Source organism: Phaseolus vulgaris, chromosome 6 (assembly GCF_000499845.2).
Source record: "Phaseolus vulgaris cultivar G19833 chromosome 6, P. vulgaris v2.0, whole genome shotgun sequence".
Classification (NCBI taxonomy): domain Eukaryota; kingdom Viridiplantae; phylum Streptophyta; class Magnoliopsida; order Fabales; family Fabaceae; genus Phaseolus; species Phaseolus vulgaris.
The window spans coordinates 13,402,802-13,422,917 of NC_023754.2; the positions used below are offsets into that span (position 1 = coordinate 13,402,802).

The 20,116-nt window shown below is 36.2% G+C and overlaps 2 protein-coding genes and 1 pseudogene across 2 annotated transcripts; all 3 read right to left on the minus strand.

Moving 5' to 3' along the window:
• Positions 1-1,243: 1,243 nt before the first annotated feature.
• Positions 1,244-5,613, minus strand: LOC137831162 (uncharacterized; annotated as a pseudogene).
• LOC137833412 (uncharacterized) lies at positions 2,663-5,527 on the minus strand. The gene is made up of 3 exons (XM_068641763.1): positions 5,153-5,527; positions 2,740-3,627; positions 2,663-2,671 (listed from the first exon to the last, which is right to left on the minus strand). The coding sequence occupies exons 1-3, from the start codon at positions 5,525-5,527 to the stop codon at positions 2,663-2,665; spliced, it is 1,272 nt and encodes a 423-aa protein (XP_068497864.1).
• Positions 5,614-14,512: 8,899 nt separating the features above from the next.
• LOC137833413 (uncharacterized) lies at positions 14,513-17,709 on the minus strand. Its single transcript, XM_068641765.1, has 4 exons — positions 17,568-17,709; positions 15,261-15,395; positions 14,783-14,946; positions 14,513-14,641 (listed from the first exon to the last, which is right to left on the minus strand). The coding sequence occupies exons 1-4, from the start codon at positions 17,707-17,709 to the stop codon at positions 14,513-14,515; spliced, it is 570 nt and encodes a 189-aa protein (XP_068497866.1).
• Between the last annotated feature and the right edge of the window lie 2,407 nt (positions 17,710-20,116).

The following is a 20,116-nucleotide window of genomic DNA, read 5'->3' on the forward strand; positions in this document are numbered from 1 at the left end:
ATTCATTTAAAATTGCAGGTTGACCTGAGATATCAGATGAAGTAGGGTCCAAGGTAGAATGTTGCACAGGAACATTTTGGGCAACTGTAACAGATCTAAGAGGACGACCATGTAAGGCATAAAATCGATCTATTTTGTGGCCAAGTTTGTCACAATGGTCACACTTGTGAGGCCCTTTACCCGACTTGGAAGGGCGAGTACGATCATAACGTTGAGAGATTAAAGTAGAAGAGTCATCAACTAGAAGAGGTATATCAGTGATGTGTTTACCTGACACACACATCAGGGTAGAATAAGTGGAAGTAAAATTTGGAACAACAGAGATCCCAAAATCTAACCATGGACATGAGAATAATCACCAGAAAGGCCATGTAAGCCCAATAACATGAGAATAATCACTAGGAGGCAATAATTCATTAAAATCATGAAGAAGAGCATGTAGTTTACCCAAATATTCAACCATTGTACCATTAAGACGTTTGGGAGCAAAAACGGTAAGGAGATTTTGACACACACCATAAAGATGTTAAGTATCATTGGTGTATGATAATTTCGCATGTTCTCAAACTTCTGAACATGTCTAAAAAACACGAAAAAATTGTTTTAAAGATGAGTGAATAGTATATTTAATAACGATGAATAATTGAGCATCAATTTTCAACCAACGGGAAGATTCATCTGCAGCAACAGTGCGAACACATTGGGTAAGATGATCAACGTAATCTTGACTCTTAAGCCATAATTTAATATCTGAGGCCCAAGTGTCATAATTAGTTTTATCCAATTTGTCAATAGAAAGATGAACATTGACATAATTAGTATAGATGATGGATTGGGCATAGTGGCAACCCAAAAAGCCATAGACCCAGTTACCGGCGACATAGTGGTAGGAGAAGGATTGGGCCAGTAGTAGGAGATGCATTCATAGATCTACTTGCCATCCAATTGGTGACACAACGACAACTGCGGCTCCAACGAGACTCTGACGGAAATTATGGCGACGATGCCTTTGACGAGATTCTAATGGTGGCGACAACTCCGACAGCGACTCCGACAGCGACGATGCCTTTGACGGTGAACAATGGGTTCACCAAAAAAATTAAATCTTAATCCTAAGTTCTAGATACCATGTTAAAAATAAAGAAAATAAAAATAGAATTGATATCCTTGTGTAAAATACACAAAAAGGATCTTTGTTTATAGATGAGAATGATAACAAAATCAATAACATAATAATACTAAGCCCGTTACATTCACCAGAGTTAGGACTAATATTCAACAGTCTTGAGTTAGGACCAATTTTGCCCTAGAATGGTCATTGATTTGAAACTCCTTGGCTAGACCTAAATGAGTCATCAATAGCCAAACAAGAGAAAGGAATTCTCCACCTTTACCAAGTTGTTGGACATGGGTGATGGGTGTGCAATTAACTGCTGCATATGATAATAATTCCACCCATACTTGTGCTACGAGTTTCCATTTGTTCGTCCCTTTTAAACCCATTATAACAGTGGTCAGTTTACAGGCATCGAATAGCAAAGATTTGCTCCTATCTCCCTTCACACCATAGAGTTCATAATCAACATCCTCACCAATTAGTTCCATGCATGCCTCCTGGAGTTTACTCTGTGAATCATCATCCTCTTCTTTTTCTTTGAAAAATATTGCAAAACACCGAGTGCCCCTTAACACCTATAGGCACAAGAAAATTAGGAGATATAGAACAAAAATATATATAAATATAATGAATGATATAACATGATTGAAATTTTTAAAAGTAGTTCTAAATATATGTTTTTCTCTCATCCTAAGAATACTAAATTGATGAAACCTTGGAAGGGTGATAGGTTAGAGTTTTTGTTTTTAAGTGTGGTGTTATGGATTAGAACATTTCCAGTCATTCTTGTGTATCACTATTATTATTACCATTTTGATGAACTGAATGAATTGCTTCTCACACATGTCCTTTGCCAGAGAGAGAAAAGAATTCGATGTGGGCCTCCCGTTGTTTTCTCTCTCAAGCTGTTTTCTTTCTCCAGCAGTAATACTTCTCTTTCTAAAGAAGTTTGTGGCCACTTTACACGTGTCTTGGAAACCTTTTCTGCACAGTTACGCTAACAGCAGACAGCATGGTAGGTTGCCTGATCAAAAGGTACAACATGTAATCTGACAGAAGCTTACTAAAATGCCGCAGTTCAGTATCACCATCTTCACCATCATCATGATTTCCTTGCTCGAGATCTTGAACCTTGTTTTCATTCTTTCTCTTCTCATCATTTTCGTTTTGCCACTCATCTGCATAGAACAAGAGGTCAGGGGCAATGTGCCACAAAATTAGGCACTCATCAAAGGTGACTTCGTTGCGTGCCACATAACCCCTCAACTTGATCTGATCACGTCTTGATAGATCAGCTTTCTGGATAACCCACTCACCTCTAGAGGAACATATTCTTTGAATAATTTCAACATCATCTGCATCCCCAGATTTTCTTTTCAACTCGGTGAATATAAAAATCCGAAGCCTCTGAAGCATCGGCATCTTCTTCTCTCATACATCCATTGTTCCACAAACTCTTCGGCTCCAATGTTATCGATCACCCAATCCAACCAGTTTTTCTTCTTGTGTAAGCAATATGATATCAAGTTGAAAGCCGAGATGGTTTCAGACCATCTACGAAACAGTACGAATCTTTGCAATACTTTATAACTCTTATTTTTAAACCATTCTGGCTTGTTCACCTCGTGTTCTGTCCATTTGGGTGTCTTAAGCATGAGGAGCCAGCTGAAGATGGGGTCTAGTTTGGATGTTACCATGTCAGTTATAGTGCCACTACAAGAATAACTGATTTTCTGAGAGTTGCGAGAGTAAATTAATGCAAATAAGTAGTCAGAGAAAAAGAACATGACAATCGACATGACTTCCAAGGCTACAGCACCATACAACAATATGTATGTGACTTTAACATCAAAGGGTTCGCAACCCCTCTTTTCCTCATAAATAAAAACAACCAAAGCTGCAACGACTGAAGAAATGGACACAAATCGAAAGGAAAGCCCTAACCAGCTGTTTATGATGGTTGTCTTGGTGTAGAAAGCTTGGTAGAAGAAGTTGAGTTCAACCTCTATCACTCTCAAAGCATCCACTGCTGTTTGACCAAGCAAATAAGTTCGACTGTTACTGCGCTCCTGGAAGCTGAAGATCATGTCAACAACAAGCCCTTTGAATGTGTTGAAGTAGTCATAAGCACCCTTTATTACTTCCAAATCCAATAGGTATGCCTCGTCATCGGTCCTAGGAATGCGTAGTTCAAAGCCATCACTTTCAATCATAGAATCTGTGTTGGGGGGTTGATTATCTGGTTTGGCATCACTTGGTTCTGGGTTTACTATTACTGCTGGAAGTCCTGCTTCCTGTCTAGATATGAGTTCCTCCACGAGCTTTGCATAATTGGGACCTGTATCTGGATTATTAACCATAGATTTTCGAAAGTTGCTGAGACTTGCAAGTTTAAGAGAGCAAGTTCTTTCTGCAAATTTGATGACCCCAGCCATGAAAACTAGGGCTGTAGGGATCCATAACGTATTTTCAGGAAGTGTCAAGAGGAACACGTAACCCGTTAGGCATACCTGTGAATATAAATAAGTCAAATATATACTCAAAATAAATGAATAAATATTATATGATCTCTAATTAATGAATATCTTTTTTCATGTTTTCATGTAAGGGAAAGTGTCATAGGATGGATTTCAAAACCATTTTTACTTTTATTAATTTTATAGTAATTAATGTGATTTATTTGAGTTCAAATTCAGTCTTATCAGTACCCAATAATTACGGAATAAAATTGGGAAGCATAATACAATAATAATTTATTGTATGTATTTAAAGAAATAATATAAATACTATCTTTTTTACGCAAATTACTAAACTAACTAAAACAGATTTTATCATCAGTACTATTGAAAAAAGTAATATTACATTTTTTAGTTAAAATACGTGGAAAATTTCTTCAGAGACAAAATTTGTAACATTATGTACTTCAGGAATAAAAAGTATAATTAGGACTAATAATATCATATTAAAATAATTAAATGAATATATAAAACATCAAACAGAACTTGAATTATATAATACTGTGAAATTTAAATTTATGTTCAAAACACATGATCTAGGTTAATTTATTTCTCAGTTAATTTCAGAAGCATCATCTCTTCGATAAAATAAAATTTCTTTCTAAGTTGACATGAAAGCATCTCGTATTATGTTGTTTTTTTTATTTGACAATTGTTTGATTTTTATCTTTTATGCAGTTTGTATAAGGGTTGTTAAGTGTCATTTTTTAATTTAAATTTATTTTTTACTGATAAATTTTTTTTTTTCACTTACTGCATATGTAACGTGTAAGAAAATGTGTAGAGGTTTCAGGCCTTAATTTTCCACTCCTTCCTCGGCTATTTTATCAGATTAGGATAGTTTTATTGGTCTATTATTAAAATAAGTAAAATTTTAGAAATTTTACTTTAACACAACTTCAATATAGATACAATAAAATAATTTCATTTTGATATGACTGTTTTCGTAATAAAATTGTGTCAATTTAGTATATTTTATCCATTTTAATAATTTTTTAAAATTTTATCTATTTTAATAATTAATTTATGAAATTATCCAATTTTTGATAAAAAAAATCCATTCTTTGTTATATAGAAAAGACATGAGAGGGAAACTTCTTTGCTGAATGAATACAAAATTGGGATTGTCAAACAAAATTTCCCAATTTCTTCTGTTGTTTCCTTTCTCTCAATTTCTTTTATTGCTTTGCTAATTTGTTATCCGAGTTTGAAGAGTTTAATTTTTAATTGGACAATTATTAATAGAAAATTTATTGTAAGGTTGTCTCGTGATGTAGGTCGAACTAGTGAAAGTTACAATCGAATTATGTGACTAAGGATGCTATGTTGTTAAGAAGAAATATTTGCATATTGACCATCAACTATATATAGTTTTTGGTTTAATACTAAACCTTGTATTCAACATTTACACTATACACTACTTCTAATTCAAAATCCTAAAACTATAAATTTGTTTAAATTTTTTATTTGTAGTAGTTAATGTAGAGTGAGATAAGAAATATAAGAAGATTAGGTTTACCTGGATCATGAGTCCAAGCATGTGCCTGCGCCAAAGTTCATTGTCCTCGAGAGAAAAAGCAGTAATGGTGTCAGGGCCACCCAAGTGCAGCAGCAGAAAGGGTGTCCAGAACGCACGCAAGTAGTCATCGATAGTGGAAACTGTGTCTTTATCACCATATCTGTTGGAGATGAGGCCAACACAGAAGCTCGCAGTCACATCTGCAGCAAGGTATGTGAACCAAAGCAACGAAAGCAACAGTGTATTTCTAGAGCGTTTTCTGAAAGGAGCTGCGAAGATCAGAATTATCTGCATGCTCAGACTCACAAGAACAACACCCTGAATGTTCCATTTCCCCCAAATGTTCCTTGCAAAATATGGGATAGGGTTAACCATTTCTCTTTCTTCTTCTCTCTCCACACCACATATCTTTCTTTATCATCTTTCATCGTTTTAAATAGAACACCATGCATGTATGTATATGCATGGATGATATGACGTCTTTTTTTTGCTTTCCTTCACTTAATGTTCACCTTAATAATTATGAAATTCAAATGGAAAAAACAAGTACATGTTTAGTATAGTTAATTAACATATTTAAGACCCAAGAACCACATGCAAACGTTCTTCACGGTGTGGTAAAAAGTTCAGCAAGTTATTTTTTTTCTTAAAGAAGGATTCATCAGCAGTACACAAAAGAGGTAGTTTCCCTTTAATTTGCTTTTAGTGACAGATTATTCTTTCTTCCTTTTCATTTTGACATAATGAATCTATTTATAGATAGTCTATGAAATGTTAGACATGAATATGACTGTTAAGTCTGACATAAAATATTAATTAAGTGTACTAATAACAAGGTGGAAGCAAGATAGAAAGTGAGAAAACTTTGTGGATTGTTGGTCTTTGAGCGTAGAATGCAGAAAATAGGAACAAATGCGTTACGGGTCAGGAAAGTTACTTGTAACAGTAAAATAAACGGGATGACCATGAGCCCTATATGCATCAAGATCTCATCAAAGAGAAGGGAGACTCAAAACTAATTCTCTCATATTTTATTGCATTTAAATTTTACAAGTTAAATTGTGGATTACAATTAGAAAAGACATAAGTAAGAATTGAATAAAGGTCTATTTAGTAAGTTAGTAAGATAATAATAAAGAGGGTTGTGTAAAATATTAATCAAATATGCTTCATATCATATCAGTAAGAAAAACATATAAATACTAGTATAATAATTCTTTTATGAGACTAATTATAAAAAAATTATATTGAATTGGAGATAAAACGAAATATAACTAAAGTTGTTAGATGTTATATGATGTAATTACTTATTAATCTATTGATAAGATCTGATTTTATATGTATCCAAGTTATATTCTAAATATGCTCTCCTAAGTGGTTGCACTATAAAAGTATTTAATCTTATACAAACAATTAAGAAACATCTTATACAAAACAATTATGAAAGTGTAAAATTTCCTTTTTGCTTCATTCCATAAACTTTAAAAAGAATGTGTAATATTCTGACATTAGTTTTAAGCAAAGAATGAGTAGAACTTCATTGATATTGAACGAATTTAGAAAAACTGACGGAATAAGGAACGAATAACCTGCAAAAGGAGAAAGGTAAAAATGTTATAAAAAAAGTGATAAATATAAAACAGTTTTACAAACTATTAGTTTATAAAATAATCTATAATTTAATCAAATAATAATTAATTATTTTAGTTTTTAAAATTAATTTTCATTTAATATTTTTTTAGTGATTATTTATCACATACAACTTTTTCTTTAGCGACTCAAAAAGTCTTCTTAATTTTTTTATTATATTTTGTTCATGGACAACATTTATCACACCTATCCTCAATGATAACAAATTGATAATTTCCCTTCTTTTCGTAGTACCTATACCTAAATCGTTAGTGTAGTTTAAATTTCTCTCACTATAAAATAAAAATGAACATTAAAAATCTTTGATCTTTATTGATGAAAATTAAGTTGACATTTTTTTTATCAGAAAAAAAAATATATAGATATGAACCATTTTAGGTGAGATTCAACCCATATACAAAAGACTAACACAACCATACAACACAATACATTCCAGATAACTACTCATCTAACCCTATCAACAAACCACAAACTAATAAGCTAAAATGAGTACAGACAAGCCAGAGGATCAAGACACTAATCAGAATAAAAGATACAAGCAGAGGGAAATTTAGAAGTAATTCAAAACTAAACCTTCAATTGAGCCAAAAAAAAAAGATCTCAGAGAAATCCAACACTCCATCTTTAAAAATAATCTTATTCCTGTGACACCAAATCTCACTAACCACCACAATCCAAATGTTCCCCAACTCTAAGTTGACCGACTCAAGTGCATTACACAACCTGAACTACAAAAAATGAGAATAAGAATTAAGGGGTCAACTGACAAAATGCCTAACCACTCATAGCAAAGAGTTCACACTAACCAGGCTATTCTACATTCAAAAATGATGATTTAATGCTCCTCCTCTTTTAGCCTGCAAAAGCAACAAAGAATGTTTCCGACCGCAATCCCACGTCTAAATAAATTAACCTTAGTGACAATCTTATTTTCCAACACCCTCAAAGCAGTAACATGAACTGAAGGCAAAGCCTTAATCCTTCAAAACACTTTAAACATCCTCGAACAATCCCCCTCAGAATCCCCTCTTAGAATCCCATAAGCCGATTTATCTGAGAACTCTTGGACCTTATCGTCTTTCCAAAACCAGTAAAATAAACATGAAAAGTTTTCTAAAATATCTCAAAACTCACCTAAAGCTGGTGAATAAGTTTTTTTCCTAACTTGGATATAACTATAGCAAAATTATTGTTGTTCAACCCTAATTGACGATATGGTGTGCAAATCATGTCGTTATCAAACATCTCTTTAATAAAATGTCTATCCAGTTCAATATGTTTGATTATGTCATGTTGTATCATTCACAATATATGAAGCAGTATGCAGGGTTGAAGCTGTCATTCATGTTGAATAAACTTTAATGTAATTTGTGGGTTTTAAAGTTAGAAGTTACTAGAAAAGAGTAGAGTGGGAGTTTGGATATGTAAAAGGTCAAAAGTTGTGAGTAGGATTTTAATTGTGTTGTTAGTGGGGTTTTAAGGCCATAATGAAGACTTTTCTAGAAGAGCTTCCTAAAGCCTATAAATAGGATGCTCTCTCAATTGTAAGATGCACCCAAAAGAAAGAAATACATAGAGAGAATTACAAAGAAGAGTGTTTCTATAGAGAAATTCAAGTGTGAGTGATTGTCTGTTTTTTTACAATTTGGTATCAAGAGCCAATGGCGAATGTGACGGGTCAAATACCGCTACCACGGTTAACGAAGGCGACCAGATATGACAACTGGAGCATTCAAATGAAAGCTCTTCTCGGTTCTCAAGATTCATGGGAGGTGGTCGAAGAAGGTTTTGAAGAACCAACAAATACCACGGGTTATACGGCAGCTCAAACCAAGGCATTGAAAGAGATGCGATCGAAAGATAAGGCAGCTTTGTAGATGTTGTATAGAGCTTTTGATGAGGCAATTTTTGAGAAGATTGCTGGTGCGTCCACTTCAAAGGAAGCATGGGACATATTGGAGAAGGTTTCCAAAGGAGACTGAGTTAAGCAAGTGCGTCTACAAACTCTGCATGGCGAGTTGGAGAACATGAAGATGATGGAGTCAGAAAGTGTATCTGACTACATCACGCGTGTACAGGCTGTGGTGAATCAACTCAACCGAAACGGTGAAACTCTGACCGATGCACGAGTTGTGGAGAAGATTTTGAGAACATTAACAGAAAATTTTGAGAGTATTGTGTGCGCGATAGAAGAGTCAAAGGACCTTGCTACGCTCACAGTCGACGAGCTCGCCGGTTCTCTCGAGGCACACGAGCAATGAAAGAAGAAGAAGAAGGAGGAAACACTCGAGCAAGCACTTCAAACCAAGGCGTCAATCAAAGACGAAAAGGTACTCTATCATCAAAATTCTCAATATAGAAGGCGTGGTCGTGGAAGTCGTGGAAACGGTCGTGGTGGAAAAGGCAGCAACCATGAAGGGTACTATAAGGAGAAGGAACAGTCGAGCCAACCAAATTGGCGTGGAAGAGGACGTGGTAGAGGAAGAGGCGGCCGATCGAATTATTCCAACATCGAGTGCTACAAATGTCACAAATATGGTCACTATGCGAAGGATTGTAACTCTGACAAATGTTACAATTGTGGTAAAGTGAGGCATTTTGCAAAAGATTGTCGTGCTGATATAAAGATAGAAGAAACAACCAACCTAGCCTTGGAAGTCGAAACGAATGAAGGTGTTCTCTTGATGGCTCAAGATGAAGTCAACATTAACAATGACACTCTGTGGTAACTCGACTCAGGAGCAAGCAACCATATGTGCGGTCACGAGTACCTATTCAAAGATATGCAAAAGATTGAAGATGGTCATGTTTCATTTGGAGATGCATCAAAGGTGGAGGTCAAAGGGCGAGGTACGGTTTGCTACTTACAAAAGGATGGCTTAATTGGGTCACTCCAAGATGTTTATTACGTATCAGACCTCAAGACCAACATTTTGAGTATGGGGCAACTCACGAAGAAAGGTTACTCGATATTTTTGAAAGATCGACTCCTACACTTGAAGAACAAGCAAGGGCGTTTGGTTGCTCGAATTGAGATGGCAAGAAATCGGATGTACAAGCTGAATTTGAGAAGCATACGAGAAAAATGTTTGCAAGTCAACATAGAAGATAAGGCATCGTTGTGGCATCTCCGTTTTGGTCACCTACATCATGGTGGACTAAAAGAGTTCGCGAAGAAGAATATGGTGCACGGGCTTCCCAACATGGACTACGAGGGAAAATTTTGTGAAGAATGTGTGCTCAGCAAGCATGTGAGAACCTCGTTTCCAAAGAAGGCTCAATATTGGGCTAAGCAACCTCTCGAATTGATTCATACCGACATATGTGGACCAATTACTCCAGATTCCTTCGGCAGTAAAAGGTATTTCATTACCTTTATCGATGATTTCTCACGAAAGACTTGGGTTTATTTTCTGAAGGAAAAATCCGAGGCATTTGAGATGTTCCAAAAGTTCAAGGTGATGATGGAGAGGACAACTGATAAACAGATCAAAGTTGTACGATCTGATAGAGGTGGCGAGTATACTTCAACGGCTTTCATGGAGTATTGCGAGGAGCAAGGCAAAAGGCGATTTCTAACTGCACCATACACTCCTCAACAAAATGGTGTGGCCGAGAGGAAGAATCGGACCATTCTCGACATGGTTCGTTCAATGCTTAAGAGCAAAAAGATGCCAAAGGAATTTTGGGCGGAAGCTGTGCAATGTGCCATCTATGTGCAAAATCGATGTCCACATGTGAAGTTAGATGATCAAACACCACAAGAGGCATGGAGCGGACAAAAGCCAACAGTTTCTCATCTCAAAGTGTTTGGTAGTGTGGCTTATGCACACGTACCAGATCAACGAAGAACGAAGCTCGAAGAGAAAAGCAAAAGGTATGTTTTTATTGGGTATGATGAGAAGATAAAAGGATACAAGCTCCTTGACCCGATAAGCAAGAAGGTGATGGTGAGTCGTGATGTGCGAATAAATGAAACAAGCGAGTGAGTTTGGAATAATTCTTCAGAGGTTATGATTGAAGTTGGAGAATCATCAATTGTTGCACCAACAAGTATAAATTCTGAAACAAACGATGATGAAGATGAACCACGACAACCTAAAATTCGAAGTTTGCATGATTTGTATGATTCGACAAATGAGGTACACCTAGTATGTCTTTTGGCAGATGCAGAAAATATCAGCTTTGAAGAGGCGGTGCAAGACAAGAAGTGGCAAACTGCCATGGATGAGGAGATTAAAGCGATTGGCCGCAACAACACATGGGAGCTAACAGAATTGCCAGAGGGAAGTCAGCCCATTGGTGTGAAGTGGATATTCAAGAAAAAGATGAATGCTCAAGGCGAGATAGAGAGGTACAAGGCGCGACTTGTTGCGAAGGGATACAAACAAAAGGAGGGAATTAACTACGATGAGGTGTTTGCTCCCGTTGTAAGAATGGAGACAATTCGATTGCTCATTTCCCAAGCGGCTCAATTTAAATGGCCGATATTTCAAATGGATGTCAAGTCGGCATTCTTGAATGGTGTGCTTGAAGAAGAAGTCTACATCGAACAACCACCTGGGTACATGAAAATCGGAGAGGAGAAGAAGGTGCTAAAATTGAAGAAGGCACTTTACGGGTTGAAGCAAGCACCGCGGGCATGGAATACTCGTATCGATACATACTTCAAGGAGAACGGGTTCAAGCAATGTCCTTACGAGCATGCTCTTTACGCAAAGAACAATGGAGGTAACATGATATTTGTTGCTCTTTATGTTGATGATCTCATTTTTATGGGTAACAATAATGAGATGATAGAGGAGTTTAAGGGCACAATGAGACGGAAATTTGAGATGACAGATTTGGGATTGATGAAGTTTTTCCTTGGCTTGGAAGTTAGACAAAAAGAGACAGGTATTTTTGTATCACAGGAGACATATGCAAAGGAGATTTTGAAGAAGTACAAGATGGAAAATTGCAACCCAGTATCAATACCAATGGAACCAGGTGCAAAACTCTCAAAGTTCGATGGAGGAGAACGTGTCGATACAAGTAGATACCGGAGTTTGGTAGGAAGCCTTCGTTATCTCACATGCACGAGGCCGGATCTTTCATTAAGTGTCGGCATCATAAGTCGATTCATGGAGGAACCGGTTTACTCACATTGGAAGGCGTTGAAGCGAGTCCTACGGTACATCCAAGGTACTGTATCACTCGGATTGTTCTACTCAAAAGCAGAAGATTACAAGTTGGTGGGTTACTCTGACAGCGATTGGTGCGGAGACATAGATGATCGGAAAAGTACATCGGAATATGTATTCTTTATGGGCAACACATCATTTTCTTGGCTTTCAAAGAAGCAACCGATAGTGACGCTATCGACGTGTGAAGCTGAATATTTGACAGCATCTTGGTGTGTATGTCATGCGATATGGCTTAGAAACTTGTTGAGCAAGATGGAGCTAAAGCAACTAGGTGCAACTGTGGTTCAAGTTGTCAACAAATCAGCAATTGAGTTGGCAAAGAACCCAGTGAACCATGAAAGAAGCAAACACATTGACGTTCGTTTTCACTTTATTCGTGATCATGTGAAGAAAGGAAGTGTGGAATTGGTGCATGTGGCAAGTCAAGATCAAGTTGCTGATATCTTCACAAAACCGCTACCGAAAGTCTTTTTCGACAAATTCAAGAAGATGATTGGCATGATGGATGGTAGAAACATTTAAGTTTATGAGGGAGTTTTGTTGAATAAACTTTAATGTAATTTGTGGGTTTTAAAGTTAGATGTTACTAGAAAAGAGTAGAATGGGAGTTTGGATATGTAAAAGGTCAAAAGTTGTGAGTGGGATTTTAATTGTGTTGTTAGTGGGGTTTTAAGGCCATAATGAAGACTTTTCTAGAAGAGCTTCCTAAAGCCTATAAATAGGATGCTCTCTCAATTGTAAGATGCACCCAAAAGAAAGAAATACATAGAGAGAATTACAAAGAAGAGTGTTTCTTTAGAGAAATTCAAGTGTGAGTGATTGTCTGTTTTTTTACAATTCACAGGGAACCATTTATGCAGAAAGACTCTTTGTGGCTGCTGCAGAATGCATAATTGCCATTCTTATAGGTGCAAGCAATCTGGTTTACAATTCTACATAATTATGCAGAAGAATGCAGAATGACTCTTTGTGGTTGTGGCAGAATACACAAATACCTTTCTTATAGGTGCAAACAAAATTTCATCTATACGTGTTTATATATCAATGCACTTAATTGGATTTAGCAACTTTAAAGGCTCATGAAGAGAAAGGGAAGGAAGAGTGTTGGATCTGTTTTGCTGTGGGTGCCAGCGCCACATGCAGAACAGGGGAGACTTTTGCTTGTTGCTACATAGTTATCAATTTCAAAGATTGGAAGATAGGAGTAGCAGGAGCTTAAGAATATTTTTTGTGCTATAAAGATTGGAAGCAGCCCATGCAGGGTTTGAAATATAATAGAGTACAAGATTGGAAGCAACACATACATGGTGCAGAAGCTGGTGTTGACAACAATTTTTTGGACAAAACCGGTGGTGCTGGAGAGATTGTGCCATCAGTTGCTAGTGTTTTTTGAAGCAGCTCTCATGACATCTGTCTCGTGTGTGTGCTGGCTGTGGGTGTAGAGTTGTCTAGGAAGCTTAAGCTTGTTACCTCTTGCGCTATAAATTTAGTTTAAGCTAGCTAATAGATTCTTTTGGTGAAATTCGGAAAAGGGTTGAGATACCTCTAAAATGTCTCCTTTATTTTAATTTAATTATTTTTTGTCGATAAAAAATGTCATGTTGTATCATGAGTTATTCATAAGTGTAAGATTAATTTCAGTAATATTTCTTATTAAAATACAAACATTTATGGATATTAATTGATAAAATAACTGTAATATAATCCCTAATTTGTGAAATTAAACTATTTTACATATTTTGTGATTATAATTTGAATAAAAACGATTTAGTTTTAAATTTGTATTAATTTCATTATTTAAAAGAAGAAGATGAATGAAAAAAAAAAGAATATACAAAGCTAAGGAAAAGCTGAAACTTTTTTCATTTCACAAAACACAAATTTTGGCTTTCCTAGCCTCACGAATATCTATCGATACACTATGTGCATACATCAAATCTTTAAGAAAAATATTTATATCAAAAAATATTAAATTATTTGGAGAATGAAGGGATTCATTGTGTAAGTACAAAGTGTAGGGATGGAATAATTTAAATATAAATTTAAAACATAAGTGTGAACCAAATATTACCTCTACATTCCACCTGGGCCACGTGGAAGTCAATGCCTTCTAGCTCCAGGTCCGATAGTTGATGGTAAGAAAAAAGAAGAAGTTTTTATTCTCTTATGTGTATATTTACATCACTTCATGTATACGAAATATATATCAGTGTAGGGAGATTTCTCTCTCCAAATTACAATCTAATTAGGTAGGGATCCACTAATCATGGGATTCTATCATTATTAAATTAATTGCATATAATTGGATACAATATCGTACAATATTACATACAATAATTGCATATAATTTGATAATTATTATTTCCTTAATACTCCCCTCAAGTTGGTAAGTGAAGATCATGAACCCCCAACTTGTGTTGTAGTGTCAAAAACTGTTCCTTGCCCAGTGTCTTCGTAAAAATATATGCGAGTTGATACTGTGTCGGTACATATGACGGAATGATTATCCGACTTGTAATTTTTCTCACACAATGTGGCAGTTTTTCAAAATGTGTTTTGTGCGTTCATGAAATACTGAGTTTGCTGCTATATGTAATGCCGCTTGATTGTCACAGAAAAGTTGAGATGGCAAGTTACATGGCACCTTTAAATCCTACAACAGATATTGCAACCAAATTATCTCCAAACAAGTATTGGCCTTGCGCGGTATTCTGCTTCTGCTGATGATCTTGATACGTTTGTCTGTTATTTTGACTTCCATGAGATAATAGAAGAACCAAGAAAAATGCAATACCCAGATATTGATCTCCGAGTTGTCTGACAACCTCCCCAGTCTAAGTCGCAATAAGTTGTCAATGTTTGATTGTTCACGAATGGCAATAACAATCCTTATCCTGGTGATCTTTTGATGTACTTTAGGATTCGAAATGCGGCATCCCAATGAGGTTTCTGTGGAGCCTGTATATATTGACTTAGGGTCCAAACCGAAAATGCTATGTCAAGTGGAGTAACCGTGAAGTATATCAGTCGTCCCACGAGTCGCCTGTATTTGACTGGATCCTTTAATAACTCTCCATCGTCTGGTGTGAGTTTTAGGTATTGCTCCATTGGAAATTTGTTTGGACGAGCACCTGTGAGTCCTGTATCCTGCAAAATATCAAGTGCATATTTTCTTTGTGACATGTAAATACCAGCTTTGGAACGGGAAAATTCAATTCCTAGAAAATATTTTAAGTCTCCAAGATCTTTAATGCGAAATTGTTGTAATAGACAGTCTTTAACACGCTGAATTTCTGTCAAATCATTTCCTATTAAAAGAACATCATCCATATAAATCAAAAGGACAATAAATGATGAGTTATTCTGTCTTGTGAATTGAGAGTAGTCTGTCTTGGACTGTTGAAATCCTACAAATTTAATCACATGAGAAAATGTTGAAAACCATGTTCGGGATGTCTATTTGAGACCATAAAGGGATTTGTTGAGTCGACATACAATGTTCTCCCTTGTCGATGATGCCCGGGTGGCAAGTCCATGTAAATAATTTAATGCAATGTGACATGTAAGAAGGCATTTTGCACATCTAGCTAGTGAGTAAACCAATTTCTGGTTGTTGCAATGGTGAGGAGACACCTCAAAGTTGTTAATTTTGCTGTTGGTGAAAAAGTTTCAGAATAGTCGACACCTTCAATCTGAGTGTACCCCTTTGCGACAAGGCGCGCCTTATATCTGTCGACGCTGCCATTTGAGTTGTAATTTATTTTATAGACCCATTTGCATCCGATGGGTTTCTGCCAAGCGGTAATGGTGTCAAGGTCCACGTTTGATTTAGCTGCAAGGCGGTAAGCTCTTCGTCCATTGCTTTTTGCCAATTTGGATCAAGGATAGCTTGAGCATAAGTGTGAGGTTCTTTGGTGGATGTGATTTTAGCAAGATATGCACTATGTGTAGAAGAAAATCGTGAATTAGAAAGAAAATTATGCATAGGATAGCTGGTTCCATTCGGCCGGTCTTGAGCAGTGGTCAAATGATTGGCTTGGGATCTCGTTACGTAGTCTTGAAGCCAGGAAGATGGGGTTGATGTGCGACTGGATCGTCGAACAGGAAGGTCGGTTGGAGAAGGTTTGGTAATGGGTGCTATACTTCTTGGCGTGGGAGAAGAAGGTTGGTCTGCTGGAGGTTTAGGTGCATTATGACGAGTAGGAGAAGAAGGTTGGTTTGAAGGAGGTTCAGGTGCATTGTGACAAGTAGGAGAAGAAGGTTGATTTGATGGAGGTTCAGGTGCATTGTGATGAGTAGGAGAAGAAGGTTGATCGATTGAATGTTAGACAGGAGTGGGTAAGTCAATGTCAATAATGGGAAAAATAACTTGTAATGGAGATGAGGATTGCGTCTGGGACTGTTGGCAGAATGGGAAAACACTTTCATGGAAGATGACATCCCGACTTGTAAAAAAAGTGTATGCATCTATATCAAATAATTTATATGCTTTTTGATTGAGAGGATAACCAATGAAGATGTACTGTCGAGCGCGCGGATCAAATTTTTGCTTAGGTGAAACAATAGTTGCATAACAGAGGCAACCAAAAGTTTTTAAGTGAGAGAGTGAAGGTGGGCGATTATATAACATCTCAAAAGGTGATTTATTTTTTAGTAAAGGTGTTGGCAAGCGATTAATGATATATGTGGCAGTTAAAACGCATTCCCCCAAAATTCTAATGGTAAATGAGACTGAAATAGGAGGGCTCGTGTTGTGTTTAAAATGTGTCTATGTTTGCGTTCTACTACTCCATTTTGTTGAGGAGTGTAGACACAAATGCGTTGACATTCAATACCTTTTTTGAGAAAAAAATTACGCATAGAAATAAATTCTAATCTGTTGTCAACGCTGATGGTTTTAATAGATGCCTGAAATTGATTTTGTGCAAAAATAATGAATGATTCTAAGAGATGTTGGGTTTCAGACTTGTGATTCATAAGAAATAACCAAGTACATCTAGTATAATCATCGACTATAATGAGAAAAAAACATTTTCCAAAATGAGTTAGGGTTTTGTGAGGACCCCAAATGTCACAATGCAATATATTAAATGGAGAATGAGATTTTATTGTGCTTAAAGGAAAGGGTAACCTTGTCTGTTTAGCTTTGGGACAAATACTACAATTATTATGAATGAGAATGAGGTTTTTATTGATAGGTAGTAAGGAAGATGCAAGTTGTAGACACGCCAGAGAAGGATGTCCGAGGCGCTTGTGCCATAAATCAAGGTCGGTTGAAATTTGAGATGCTTGAGCTTGGTTTGGAAGAGGGAACATGTAGTATAAGCCTGCGTGTTGTTTACCTGAGCCAATCATCCTCCCCGTAGCCAAGTCATGCAAAACGCAACCATGTGGAGTAAAAACGACACAACAATTTAGTGTAGGGAGACTTTCTCTCTCCAAATTACAATTTGGAATAAATGATGATGAAGTGTGTGTGGAAAATTGTGAATCAGATGCAAAATGATTGGTTGCTCCGCTATCCAAAATCCATGATTTCGTAAAAGCATAATTAATAAATGAGTTACGGGCAAGCAGACCTGCAGCGCTAACAAACGTGTCATTTTTACCGTTATTGTTGAGTGAGAAAATAGCCTTTGCCAATTGCTGAATTTGCTCAGCGGTGAAGCGTTGTACGGGGTTTCTATCGGACTCGTTACTGGTGCCTTCTTTGCCAGACATGATCTCTTATTTAGCGGATAAAAATGGGGAGGCTGTTAAAGCACCAAGATCGGTGCTTTGATACCATATAAGAAAATTGTATGTAAGAAGATGGTAAGAAGAAAGAAGAAGTTTTTATTCTCTTATGTGTATATTTACATCACTTCATGTATAGGAAATATATACTAGTGTAGGGAGACTTTCTCTTTCCAAATTACAATCTAATTAGGTAGGGATCCACTAATCATGGGATTCTATCATTATTAAATTAATTGCATATAATTGGGTACAATATCGTACAATATTGCATACAATAATTACGTATAATTTGATAATTATTATTTCATTAATAGTTCATCGAACACTGAGTTGAAGGACCTATTCATGGACTGCAGTAGCTTGCTTTGTTACTATGTCTCTTTTTTTCACTTCAAATCCAACAATCTCTAATAAGCTTTTGCAACCTTAACCACTAATTCTTCTTTTATATATACAACTACTGATTAAGACCATATACTACATATCATATCAATAAGAAAAATATATAAATAGTAGTATAATAATTCTCTTATGAGATTTATTATAAAAAAAATTATATTGAATTGGAGATATAATAAAATGTTACTAAAGTTGTTAAATTTTATATGATGTAATTAATTATTAATCTATTGATAAGATCTGATTTTATATGTATTCAAGTTATATTCTAAATATGCTATACTAAGTGGTTACACTATTAAAAGTATTTAATCTTATACGAACAATTAAGAAACATCTTATACAAAACAATTATGAAAGTGTAGAAATTCCTTTTAAATTCATTCCACTAACTTTTAAAAGAATGTGCAATATTCTGACATTAGTTTTAAGCAAAGAATGAGTAAAACTTCATTGGTATTGAACGAATTTAGAAAATTGGATTGAATAAGCAATAAATAACCTAAGTTAAGTGTTTTAGTAAACACAAACCCTTACCTCTCATTAATTCTCTTTGTAGTCAACAAAGGTTTGCGTAGTTTGCGTGAATCATGGCAGATACGTCGTTCTTTTTCACCAATTTTCCTACTGATCATAACAAAAAGGATTTGTGAAATTTTTTTCAGATATGGGGAAAGTGTTAGACATTTTCATTATTAGAAAATTAAATGCAAGAAATCAACGGTTTGGGTTTGTCAAATTTCAACGGGTGAGGGATGCACAGACTTGGAAAGGAGGTTGGATTCAATATGGATAGGAACATGGAAGATGCGAGTTAACAGACCTAAGTGCAGCAAGAATGAGTTCCAGAAAAAAGGTTATGGCTCCCTCACTGAGACCGGCGACATAGAGACCTGTTGCACCTCAAAAAGTTTGGAAACGACGTTCTTTCGCACAGGTCGTGTCGAGTGGGAGTGTGGGCAACATATAGTCTGATTCTGATGACGTTGTGACTCATGTTAGGGTCAAGGTGGATTCTTCAATGTGCCTAGAAAATTGTTTTGTTGGTAGATTTTCTGAAACAGTTAACTTACAATCTTCCAAGGAAAGCTTCTTCTTGGGAGGGTTCAGTTTTGTGAGATTACGATATCTCGGGAAAAGATTGAAGAAAAGCCTTATTAAAAGGTCTTTTGAAGAAAACAAAGATTGGTTTGACAAAATTTTCCAATCTTTTGTTCCCTGGAATGAACTCTTTCGTGGTTGCCAAAAAATTTGTTTGGGTTAGGTGCAGAGGCATTCCGCTAGTCCTTTGGAGGAAAGATTGCTTTGAACGTATAGGGGCTTTAATTGGTTCACTGGTTGAGATTGACGAGGCAACGCTTTCGAGATATTAGAGTATGCAAGGTTGCGGTTAAAAATTCCGGTGGGAGGAGAAGTAAACTTGGCGAAGACCGTGCAAATTAATGACACTTTATGTCAGGTTTCCTTTAAAGAAGAGTGGAGCTTCTCTGATGGCATGCTTGAGTTTCAGAAAGATTGTTGGGACGCGCGTTTAGAAGAAGGATCAGAGGCTTAGTTGGTTGATAGTGTTGGCGATGAGTTTCTTGAATCTGAGTGTTCTGACTATGGTGTTAGAACTATGAACAAAAATGGAGAAGAACAAACTGTTCAGTTTCTAGTGAAGGAGAGAGAATTTTCTAAAGAGAATGTATGTTTTAAGACTCCCGATATGTTGACACCCTCTGGACATGACACACATTTGACGCCGTAGAGGTGGCAGAGACGTGGCCGAGTGATATAGCTTTGCGTGACTTGGCAACTTTCCAACGGCGAGTGCTTTACATCGGTTGGTTGTTTCAACCGATGTAATATTTGTAATTTTTTTTGGCCATTCTACATCGGTTGGTAGTGACAACTGATGTAGTATTTGTAATTTTAACTTATACGCTTACATCAGTTGGTAGTCACAAACAGTGTAATATATTGTAGTTTTTAATCATACGACATATTA